The sequence below is a fragment of the Erythrolamprus reginae genome, chromosome Z (genome assembly GCF_031021105.1).
Source record: "Erythrolamprus reginae isolate rEryReg1 chromosome Z, rEryReg1.hap1, whole genome shotgun sequence".
In the NCBI taxonomy this organism is placed as follows: domain Eukaryota; kingdom Metazoa; phylum Chordata; class Lepidosauria; order Squamata; family Dipsadidae; genus Erythrolamprus; species Erythrolamprus reginae.
The window spans coordinates 90,512,501-90,525,464 of NC_091963.1; the positions used below are offsets into that span (position 1 = coordinate 90,512,501).

Genomic DNA, 12,964 nt, shown 5'->3' on the forward strand with positions numbered 1-12,964 from the left:
CAGGGGAAGAGCCTTCTCTGTGGCGGCCCCGGCCCTCTGGAACCAACTCCCCCCCAGAGATTAGAATTGCCCCCACCCTCCTTGCCTTTCGTAAGCTACTTAAAACCCACCTCTGCCGTCAGGCATGGGGGAACTGAGATACTCTTTCCCCCTAGGCCTTTACAATTTTATGCATGGTATGTCTGAATGTATGTTTGGTTTTTACTTTAATGGGTTTTTAACTGTTTTTACTATTGGATTATTGTGTATACTGTTTTATTATTGTTGTTAGCCGCCCCGAGTCTTCGGAGAGGGGTGGCATACAAATCCAATAAATCAAATCAAATCAAATCAATAAGCTATGTACAGTAGAGTCTTGATTATCCGAGGTAAATAGGCAGGCTAATTATTGGATAGCCGAAAATGTCGGATAATCCAGACTCTACTATATGTGGCCTTGACCTGACTCAAAATCAAGGCCGGAGAAAAATAAATAGGCCCCAGCTCCTGCAAGCTACTAAAAGCCAATGGGTATTCCATCCGCCCCTCGCACGCTCTTTCCTTCACGCCTTTGCTTGCCCAAGCCACTGCCGCTGCCAGGGCGAATATTTCCGGAAGGCCCCCCGCTGCTCTCAGCTTTGCTCTTCCCAACTTGCTTGCTTACCCACTTGCCCTTCCACCTGCCTGCTTGCCTGGGCACCGCAGCAGCCTGCACTTCCTCCGCCCTGGCTCCTCTCAGGGTAACCCTCCTGCCTGGAAGGTGAGATGAGATGAACATGTTGGTCCAAGCTTTCCTCTCCTCTCTCCGCATCCCCCCGCTTCATTCCCAAAGCGCCTCCTCTCCTTACAAGTTGGATTTTTTTCCAGAAAGCGGGTCATATTTCAGCACGCTTTCTAGGAAAACTATCCGGGTAATGGGAGAGAGGGAGAGGAAGGGGGGATTTTCTCCAAACAGAAGAGAGCCCAGAGATTTGCTTGTTGATTTTTTTGTACGTCATGGCAAGTCCTATATGCTCCTCCCACAAAGAAGGAAATAAAATTCTTGCCCGTTTCTGACTAGCCGAAGAGGAAAATTGCATTTCTTCCCTATCGTGGCTGCCATGTTTGGAAGCATGTCGTTGTGTGTGTGCAGAAATGCCTACAGCCACGTCCCAAGGAGCCATGAGTTTGGATGATCTGAAATGTTGCATAGACGAAGGATGGATGAGATTCTATTGTAGTTGAAGTTTGAAGATTTTAAAATGAGGATAAAGCAGATTTTTCATTATCTAGATATTAAAATTGGGTTGTATAATATTGCTACTAAGAAAATCATATTAAAAAAGTGCTTTCTGAGCTTATTAACTGCTATCTATTCATCTGCATTTGGGGGCTGATGGTTACACTTAAAATTGAGAAATTCATTTTTCTCTTAGTGCAAAAAATATTTTGTAGTCTATCTCATTCTATTTCCAGTAATATCCAAAATATGCAAAATTTGCAAAATTCCATAATGCTGTACCCTTGCTAATTATTGTGATGCATTTACTACACATTTACTGTAGATTAAAAGAGATTCAGCCATTAAGAGTCTGTATCGGGTATAATCTATTGCAATACTTAAAAAGCACTCCATTTCACAAGGCAGTGTTTGGGATAATTGCCAGAGACGTATGCTAAACCACTTATAAAAGAGATATCTATTTTCCACCCAAGAATTCTGATTTTAGGGAAAATAGACTGCAATGCCATTAAATGAATTTGAATGACGATCATTCCAAATATTTCTACCCAGAAGTGAATATACAGATACAGTCTTTGCAAACTAATTAAAGTCTGTTACTGGCCTATGAAGAAAGTTTACATTCAGTCTTCCGTTCAGATAGTTAGGTTAATGGCTGCGGCAGAAATAGTCATTAGACCAGAAACTCAAGTCATATGCATCATCATATACCATCAAGGCACATTACATCAAATGAAAATTATTTTTGATTATGTACCATATTTAAAAGTTTTTACAATCATAACAGCACATTATAAGGAAAATATGAATACATATGTGGTATATATTGTATAGTGCATGGACATATTTTAATTAAGCTCCAATAATTAACTGGAATTGAAATTCAACTAAAACTGAACACACCCAAAGTAGAAATATTTAAACCGATGCAAATGATGCCAACTAATCTCAGGGAAAGATATAACGTGGTTCCTTCCTTGCTTCCTTCTACCCTCCTTTTCCTTCCCTGCCTCCTACCATTTAATTAGTTATATTTTTTAAAAATAGCTCTTTTGTATACTTTTCTTTCTCCATGAAGCTACATTTCCTTTAAATATCCTTGAAAGAAAAACCAAAGTATTTTGTTTAGATATATACTGTAATATTTTAAAAAAATTAATTGCTAGGTGGTATTTAACAATAGTTTAGTACAAATAATTATATAATATAAATTAAAATTTAGCAAATGAAAATTTGAAGATATGCACCAAGATCTCCTATTTTTATGCTGCTCACTTTGTTTTAAATAACTTTCGACTTTCTAGAGTAGGGATGGTGAACTTTTTTTTTTGCTTGGATGCCAAAATGCCACACCTGCTTGCATGGTTTTAAATTCAATTCAATTTCTAAAATATTAGGTTTTTAATTTCTAAGCATGTTTCAACAATAATCATAACACTTTCATAAAATGGAGCACCATATAGTCAGTAAAAATTTATTTGCCATAGTTAGAAGACTTACCTTCTAGAATTCGTGATGTAATGCAAGAAGTCACACAAGCTGATGGTTTCTCATGTGAATCGGTTGAACCTGGGCTAATACACTTGGGAATGGTAACAACTGGAATTGAAGAACCATCCAAATTCAAGGATAAGTCATTCCTTTCCCAACATAAATTTCGATTTTTCAGATCCTTTTCATATTCTTCAGCTGCCAACTTTTCCAAGTGTTTATATCTGAAAGTTAAATTCCATAGGTATTCCATAAAGAAGAAAAAAGTTCAGCTTACACTTGTTTATAAATAAAACAGCCATAAGAAAATATTACTTCTTGACACATGAAATAGACAGCAAAACAAGCTGCTGGATTAATCTTCCAGTGCTGAATGGGGATGGGTCGAAGATGTGAAAACAAACAAACAAACAAACAATAATAATAATAATAATACGTTGCTTAGATTTTTCTATATTGCCTCTGAAAACAACTTAAATGAAAAAAAAATGTTTTCCAAATTTCTATTTCCAGTTTTATTAAAGAGAGAGCATGGAAAAGCTTACTGCTTAGAGAAGAAAGCCCTAAAGAATGCAACTTTTAAGTGTTTGGACTAAAAACAGTCTGAGTGTCTGTCTGAACCTGCTACTATTTGTTCTAAGTACAGTACACTGGAATCACTTTGTTGTACAATGGAAACTTTTAAAAAACATTAAAAGATTTTTCTGCCAGATTCAAGATATCCAATAACTTGGATATGATGTCACATATAGTTTATTCGTAAAAGTCAATTGAAAAGAACAAAGATACATCTGTTTTGCATTTAGGCAGGCAAGATTCACTAACTATTTATTAAGACCGGTTACCAATCATGTTATTTTATATGTTGTGACAAAAATTACTTAGAATTTAGGCCTCTGCCAGATGTCTACTAATGTATCAAATTATTTGAACATGGAGTGCATACATGAATACATATATGAAACTGGATTGCTGATTTTACGTTACTCAGTCATCAACTTCTAAAACAGCCAAATCAAAATTTAATTGAATTGTAGATAAAATTGAATGTAGATAAAAGTTAAGCAAGAAAAAACAGATGTATAGGTACAGACTAGGTCAAACTTAGGTTAATACGAGTTGCAAGAGGGATCTTGGGAGTTCAAATAGATAGTCACTTAAATATTAGCCAACAATGTACATCAGCATCCAAAAAAGCAAATGCAATCCTAGGCTTCATTAATAGAGGAATAGAATTACGATCATATGACGTATTAATACCACTTTACAAAGTCTTAGTATGACTACACTTAGAATAATGCATTCAGTTTTAGTCACCACAATAAAAAAGATACTGAAATTTTGTAAAGAGTGCAAATGATTAGGGATCTGGAAGCTAAAACCTACGAATAATAGTTGCAGGAATTGGGTATGGCTAATCTAGTGAAAGCAATGTTCCAACATTTGAGTGGCTGCCTCAAAGATGAAGTGGCCACCATGACAGCCATGGACCTGACTCAAGTAGTACAGGGTCCGACTCACAAGGGGGAGCACGTACCTGACATGGTATTCCTCTCTGAGCAACTGAGTAATGGTCTGAGACTAAGGAGCTTAGAAGTGTTGTCTTTGTCATGGTCAGACCATTTTCTATTGCGGCTTGACTTCCTAGCTTCAATCCTTCCCCGCAGGGAGGCGGAACTGACTAGGTGGTTCCGCCCCAGATGCCTGATGGACCCAGAGGGCTTTCAGAGGGCGCTTGGGGTTATTCCACATGCACTAGTACACAGTTCGGCAGAGTCTCTGGCTGAGGCCTGGAACAAGGCTGCAGCGGAATCTCTTGAACGGATTGCGCCGTTGCGACCTCTCTGTGGCGCTAAACCCCGTAGAGCTCCATGGTTCAACGAGGAGCTCTGGAAGTTAAAACGCCAGAAGAGACGTCTAGAGAAGCGATGGAGGAAGAATAAGTCCGAATCTGATCGAACACTTGTAAGAGCTCATATTAAGACTTACAAAGTGGCGCTCAAGCCGCTCTGTTTAGGGTGACCCGCTCCCTTCTCAACCAGGGAGGAGTTGGGGAGCCCTTGCAGAGTAGTGCCAAGGATTTTAACACATTTTTCGCTGATAAAGTTGCTCGGATCCGGGTGGACCTCGACTCCGATTGGATAACAGAGTCAACTGACAATGAGTCAGTCGAGGTGACTGGGGCCCGTACTTGTCCATCTGTCTGGGAAGAGTTTGATCTGGTGACACCTGATGAAGTGGACAAGGCCATTGGAGCTGTGAGTTCCGCCACCTGCTTACTGGATCCGTGTCCCTCCTGGCTGGTTTTGGCCAGCAGGGAGGTGACACGGAGCTGGGTCCAGGAGATTGTCAATGCTTCTTTGAGGAGGGGGTCCCTTCCGGCTCCCTACAAGGAGGCACTTGTGCTCCCCCTCCTCAAGAAGCCTTCCCTGGACCCAGCCATTCTTAACAATTATCGTTCAGTCTCCAACCTTCCCTTTATGGGGAAGGTTGTTAAGAAGGTGGTGGTGCTCCAGCTCCAACGGTCCTTAGAAGAAGCCGATCATCTAGGTCCTCAGCAGTCAGGGTTCAGGCCCGGATACAGCATGGAAACTGCTTTGGTCGCGTTGATGGATGATCTCTGGCGGGCCTGGGACAGGGGCTTGTCCTCTGTCCTGGTGCTTCTCGCCCTCTCAGCGGCTTTCGATACTATCGACCATGGTATCCTTCTGCGCCAGCTGGAGGGGTTGGGAGTGGGAGGCACTGTTCTTCAGTGGTTCTCCTCCTACCTCTCCGGTCGGTCGCAGTCGGTGTTAGTGGGGGGGTCAGAGGTCGACCTCTGGGCTTCTCCCTTGTGGGGTGCCTCAGGAGTTGGTCCTCTACTCCCCTGCTATTCAATATCTGCATGAAACCGCTGGGCGAGATCATCCAAGGGCATGGGGTGAGGTATCATCAGTACGCTGATGATACCCAGTTGTACATCCCCACCCCATGTCCAGTCAACGAAGCAGTAGAAGTGCACCAGGTGAATCTGGGCAAATGCCCCCCTCGCCACAGCTGAAAGATGGTTCTCTAATGTAAGCTGTGGATTGAGGAGGACGCCCAAGTTGCGGACTCTCTCTGAGGGGGTCAATAATCCCCCCCAGGGTAATGGACGGACAGATGGAATTGTCCTTGGGAGGCAAAACCCACAGCCACTCCGTCTGATCAGGGTTGAGTTTGGGTCTGTTGACACCTATCCAGACCCTAACAGCCTCCAGGCACTGGCACATCACTTCCACTGTTTCATTGACTGGACATGGGGTGGAGATGTACAGCCGGGTATCATCAGCGTACTGATGACACCTTACCCCATGCCCCTGGATGATATGTAAGGATCAAGAAGATATTCAAGAAAATTGTTGGTCCACTAATGAGAGAAGATGGCAATAGGGTTATGGGTAGCAGGCAGAAGGTAGATCTGCTTAATTTCTTACAAAAAGAAATACATTGTGGAGACAGGACTAAAAGCTGTCTCTGGCTTGCATACCACGGAGTTGGCTAAAATCCTGTGATAAGGTACCAGATAAATTACTGGCATTTCACAAATACCACCGTTCCCCAAAACCAGACTTCCTCCTTGATCAAACCTAGAGAGAAGATGTACCACAAAAATGCATGTAGGCAATGGATAATGTGGATTGATCACTCATACCCACGAGGCAATCATGAAGCCACTCATGCATCAACCAACCAATGGAATTCTGTAGATATTCCCAAATATCCAATGAGATGCAACCTAATGACTATTGGAATGTTAAGTATAATAAAAAGGGGTGCCAGGCTTTGTCCAATGTGCCTTTCCGCAAGACACCCCCACCTCAAAGACTCTTCATTGATGCGTCATCTCTTACATGCATAAAAGGAAAAATATTCCTACCTGACAAAAGCAGCACTATGGGAGATGAAAGAAAAATGCAGATCAAAATTGGTAAGGAGCTGGTTAGATAATACCTAGCTGCTCTAAATGAATCTACATCTCCTGTTCTGGATGATTTATACCCCTAGGTACTGCAGGAACTGTCAGATGTGCTCTCAGAACCACTGAAAAAATCTTTGAAAGATCCTGGAGTCTCGTTTTTTGTACAGGAAAGCCAGCTGTCTTTTCAAATATTAATTTTTTAAAAAAAGAATAAAGTGATGTTTTGGAGATGAAGAGTAGATATATTGTTCTTCCAGAACGTGTTATTTGCCCATGCGTTCTCTTTATAAGTAAACAAAAGAAAACAATATATCTTTGAGATAAACCGTCCAATGATTAATTTTCAGAATTGAACATTACTGTATACTTTAATTCTTAGAACAACTGTATATTCTTAAAGATACTACCTTGTATTATATTATATAATATTTTACCAGCTATTTGAGCAAATAAACATATTCTTTTTCAATCATGAAAATATCTCTCAAATATTTTGAATCTGGTTTGCCCTTGTCTCTTAATTCCTTTCAAATTTCAAGATAACCTTTTGCTTTAAAAAGAAGCACCAAGTATGCCACATGGCACTGTGTCCTATAAGCCTATGAACAAGCTAGTGATTAGATATTTTTCTTTTTCAAAGTGCCATCGAAAACATAACTATATAGAGAAGGGATGTAATTTTATGAGGAAAAGAACAAAGTTTTCTGCCTAAAAAAGAATCAAAACAAAGAATAACTCAGTATTTAAAGCAGCACAAAAACAACAGAATAAGGCTACAGTATTTGTATCGAAACAGCTAACATAAGTATTAATGATGCCAATATCATGTGAAATATAAGTACTAGCTCACTGCCAGGAAAAAATTAACCAATGTACAGCACGGCTGCAGTTATAATGAAATACATTGGATGTTAAATTAACAAACAACAAAAAAGCCAAAGCGTCGGATATTGCATCACCAAAATGCAAGATCCGGCTGGGAAATAAGATCAACATGCTAGTATCAGATGCAAGCAAGATAGAATAAATGAACGAAAATAATTTGAAGAGCAAGAACATCAAACAACATTTGAATAAGAAATATTCTCTAGAAACAAGGAAGATTAAGGAAGCACTGGGAATAATAAAGGAGCAAATAATAGCTACAGAAGATATAAAGCTTGAATCGTCCTTTATAGATAGAATATCCAATTTCAGTTAAATTAGAACTGTTTCTACTAACCCATCATCAATTGAGAGATGTAATAAACGCCTGACAAAGAAAAAAATAGTGCAGTTCATGGTACAACAATAGAATAACCCACATAAATATAACAAGAATGCATTTTGGATAAAGGAAGCAGATAATTTTTTTAAAAAAGCTGAAATGAAAGAACTAGTAACATAAGCAGTAATGATGGAAGAAATTACCAAGAATTAATCAACATCAGATGAAGATGAACTGCATTGTTTCTGGCTGAAACATCTGATTGGTCTACACTCACTCATTAAGCAGTTTGGTTAACATCTAAAAAAACCCTATCTGACAATGTAAGATCCGAGGAAAAAAGAGGAAGTACCAGGCAGCTACAGGCCAATTATCTGCTTGCCAACAATTTTCAGATTGGTGCAGCTCCAGTAGGATCTATTTGAAAACAAGCTGTTTCCACTTAAGTAGAAAGGAAAGCTCTAAACAGCAGAGGAAGAAAATACCAGTTCCTAATTGATCAGATGATTTTGGAAAACTTCAAGAGAAGGAAGACCAAGTAGAATGAAGCATGGAGTGATTACATGAAGGCATTTGACTTTTGATGTAGAAACATCAAAAGACACAATGGAACACATGGCTGCTGGTCAAAGGTAAGATTAGGTAAGGCGAATATCAAGAAAGGAATCAGGTTATCTATGATTTCACTAATGCTGATTCCACTGCATTAATGGACACTGAACTGAGCATGACTGTAACCTACAAAGTTCTACATGCAATAAATGCATTCAAGAATAATAAAGCTGTTGGCACAGATCAGATCCCAGTGGAACTCTTGAAAACTGGCAGAGATAATCTGGTGATGCAGATGACCAGGTTTTTAAATATGTGTTGGTGCACACAATGCATTCCCAATAATTGGTATCACTCTTTTTTCCCTGTATCTGGCAATTTGTTCTCAATTATTCTCCTTAGGCACTTTCAAGCAGAAATGTGTAAAATGGAACAGTTGAGTTTCAACATGGTCAGTCATGCTCTGAACAAATTCTCATACTATGCAACATTATTTAGCATTACATCTGTTCCAGAGATCACTTGCCATACATTTTATAAATTTCAGGAAGATTTTTAATAGCATGTGTCAAAATTCCCTGTCGAACATCATTTAGAAAATATAGAATCCAGATCAATTTATTAATCTCTTCAATAATAATAATAATAATAATAATAATAATAATAATAATAATAATAAATTAGAGTTGTATGCCGCCCCTGTCACGCTGTGGATTGACAGCCTCCAAAGACATTAAGAAACATCCTGTAGTTAAATAGTTAACTCTGTTTGTTAATGTAGCTCCTCCCTCTCTATGATGTAACACTGCTTTGCTCACTTCCTCCCTCACGCACGCAGGAAGAGAAGCTGCAGACATCTTCTTTCTCTTACTTGCTAAGATGTAAGACATGTTTTTATGCCGCTCCGGCAAAAATATTTTTTTCTACTTTTTAAAATAAAAGTTTACTTCATTTTAATAATGAATGCTTGTAGCTTCATCGACCTCCGGAAAGCCTCACTTCAGTTCTAACAGGCTGAGTTCTCTCAGTGGGATCCTCTTTCCGTCATGGTAGCATCGGGCGGCTTTCCCGATTAAAGCAACAAGCGCTTCCTCACGGAAAGCACTTACTGGGCGTACCCTGATGCCGGCTAAAAGGAGAAAGAATCCTCTCTTCTCCCAGAGTTTCATAGATGAAATTTCAGAAGGACAGCTAGCTGACCTCAAGTCCCTCATCCATACTTCGGAAGAGAAGAGAAACTTCATCATGTCTCAGCAGCGTATGCTGGAAGCTCATGAAGCCGGTGATTCTCATCAAACCGTAAGTCATCTTACTTATCTGATTGAGAAGGGGGATGAAGAAGTAAAATCAATTATGGGGGTCCCCATAGAATCTACTTCTACCCAGCAAAGTGAGGAGGAGGAGGATGAAACTCTTGTCCCCTCCCAAAGCCTTAGCTTCCAGTCATCAAGTCTTCCGTTAAAGGCAAACGCTAAAACAAAGCATCTTGATGATCAAGTTTCCCAAACTTCCAATAGAAGCAGGCAAACTCCCTCAAATCTGGAGAGAATAGAGGGAATGATTGAGAAGCTTCAGAGTGAGATCCGTGATTTAGAATCATTCTGTATCCATCTCGATAATCAACCTGGAGGGAAAACAGTGCAGCAACAAGATTCATATGTATGTTATTTGCAACAAGTAACAGAATCTAGAAAGGAATTGAGAGAATTGAAGAAATTGCAGTTTAAACTGTTAACTGATCAAATGGAATGTGTTTCCCTTGCAAACCGCGAGCATGCGCAAAGCAAAGAAGCTGATAGCGATGGAATTCTTTTGTCCTGTCCAGCTCAAAGCGGTCATGCACAGTTTGGTCAAGACACGTCTGCAATTCCTATGTGTGACCCAATTCAGACTGGGCATGTGTCCATTGTCTCCCATTATTTTCCTGCCGCTGCATTCCAACCAGAAAGCTCATTGCTAGGAGCTGAAAAAAGGGGGGTCAAAATGCCCACTGCAGCTGCAGACAGTGCAGCAGTGGCCTCTAGTGGATGGTATGGCCAAAAATCAAAGTCATTTCCTGAAACAAAAGCCTATTTACATGAGATGTCTAATCCTTTCGATGTTAAGCCAACATTCTCACAGGCATTCCAGGCTGCACAAATGCAACGGGACGGACCTCCTCAAGTTCCAGCAACCTCTGTACCACAACAGAGACCACCAGTCCTGTCTCCTCATCTGCCACAGCCAGCCCAGCCTTCTCAACCTTCAGCCTTGCCACTGGTTGTTGTGCCCCAAGCGCAACAGCCACCTGCAGCAATGCCTGCTGCATCTACAAGGCAAGCCATCACCTCATCAATCCTGAAAGGTGAGTCAGTGTTGAAAGCGAACGGGCATAACTATAGAATTTGGCTCCATAAAATGAGATTGCTTTTACTGGCACATCAGATAGACCAGATCGCTCTGAATCCACCAGTAAGGCGTTGGACTGAAGAAGAACGAGAGGCTGACATAAAAGCCACGCTTCTCATTCTTATGAGTATTGACTCAGACCTATCAGCCAGGTATTCACCTGACATTACTTCTGCTGAGCTGTTAGAGTCATTGGATGGAATGTTCAGGCCAGTTTCAGAAGAAGGCAACTTCCTTCTGTTATCCCAATTCCATAGTGCCAAACTTAATTCTGGGAATGAAATCGCTCCACACTTGTCCAAGATGTTATCAATGCACAAGGACTTAGAGGAGAGAGGGTACCACATGGACTTCTTGCAAGTCAATGCTGCCATCATAAATTCCCTTGGCCCTGAATGGAAGGAGGCAGTTTTCAGATTTAGCAGCTTCCCATTGGCCCATAGAACAACACAGAGACTCTGTAACATGCTAATTGAAGAAGAAAAGTTGCTGCACACTAGGTTTAGACCAATGTCAGCTACATACAAACCTAACTTGGCCAAGAGCGGTCAACAGAAAAGTAGCACACCGAGACACACACGCCAGAAGCAATCTAAGAAAGATGACACTCAGAAATCTAGCGATTTGCAAAGTGTTCAATCTGGCGAATCTGATTCTCCCACATATCCAACTCAACCCAAGGCGGTGCAAAAGAAAGGATCCAGAGGAAAGAGTTCCGGAGGTGCCAAGTCAACTCCCAAGGACTCCAAAGGTGAGAAACGTGTTTATGTTAACACTCTCCTCCTCAACACTGTTCCTGACAAGAGTCCACAGTACGACATACATCACTTATGGACACTCGACAGCGGAGCAGCCGTGCACATCGCATACCAGAAGGGATTCTTCACTGAGCTCCACCAGACAGATGTCAAAGAGTTGATTGGAGTTGCAGAATACCTCTGCAAAGTGGAAGGAGAAGGAAATGTCTACGTCAAAGAACTGGACAGCCACATCTCACGTGTTTTGTACGTTCCAAGTGCCAAGAACAACATTCTCAGCGTGTATCGCCTGAATGAAGAATTAGGGACTGTAGTAACCCATGAACTTTCAGAAGCTTACATTATGAAGGATGGCAAAATCCTTGCCACTGGCATTCCTATTAGAGGTGTTTACTATTTAAAACCTAAACCTCCACCTAAGGGTGATGTAAGTATAAAAGTTCCAAAGGGCGAAAGCACAGGTCCAGAGAGAAAACCTGTTGCAACTATAGATTCAGAGGCTCCTAAAGCCAATGAAGTCTCCGAGGTTCCTAATGCTGTTACTAATGTTAAACCTGTATTAACAAACAAATCTTTTCATTCCAGGTGTGTTCACAGATGGCACCGTTGCTTGGGGCATGCATCTTACCCCGTTTTAGCAAAGATGCCTGAGTTTGTGAATGGTTTCAAAGTTGATGGTGATTGCAAAATTCATCTAGACTGTAAAGTGTATAATTCAGCAATATCTCGTGCAGCTCCGGTTGCAAAATTTGCTCTTCGATTGTCCTCATGCATTTTTGAATTGGTCCATACCGACATTGTCGGTCCATTTCGGCCTACTAAAGGTAACTGTAAGTATTTCTTAACTGTTGTTGACAGTTACTCACGTTATGGCTTTGTTTTTCTAATGAAGCAGAAATCTGAGGCGTTTCAGGTCTTTAAAGACTTTGCTGCAGAGGTACTTACCCAATACGATGTCTGGATCAAGCGAATTCAAAGTGACCGTGGAGGAGAATTTATGTCTCAGCAGTTCCATGGACGGATGAAAAGGAATGGAATCCGTCAACAAACCTCAGCACCCTCAACTCCTGCTCAGAATGGTGTTTCTGAGAGAAGGAACGGTATTTTGCAGACAATGTTCCGTTGTCTCCTTGAGGATGCAGGCATGGACTTTTCATATTGGGGCGAAGCATTAAGATATGCTAATTACATTGTTAACAGAACATGGAGTAGCGCTATACAAGAGACTCCTTATTACTTGCTTCATGCTAAGAAGCCTGATGTTCAAAACATCTACATTTTTGGTTGTTATGCCACTGTTAACATTCCACTTGACCAAAGAAGAAAAGGAGGTCCTGTGTCAGAAAGAATGAGATTCATCGGCTTTGATGAAAGCTCTAAGTACTACAAATTTGCTGACACTTACCATAGAGCTGTTGTTTCCAATT

The 12,964-nt window shown here is 40.8% G+C and overlaps 1 protein-coding gene across 4 annotated transcripts in view; it reads right to left on the bottom strand.

The window, feature by feature from the left end:
• The window catches only part of FHOD3 (formin homology 2 domain containing 3), a 363,967-nt gene that overhangs the window by 126,182 nt on the left and 224,821 nt on the right, over positions 1-12,964 (bottom strand). For all 4 annotated transcript variants that reach the window (XM_070728908.1, XM_070728906.1, XM_070728907.1 and 1 more), the window contains one exon: positions 2,702-2,916. In XM_070728908.1, coding sequence (XP_070585009.1) covers positions 2,702-2,916 — 215 coding nt within the window. The remainder of the gene's footprint in view (positions 1-2,701; positions 2,917-12,964) is intronic.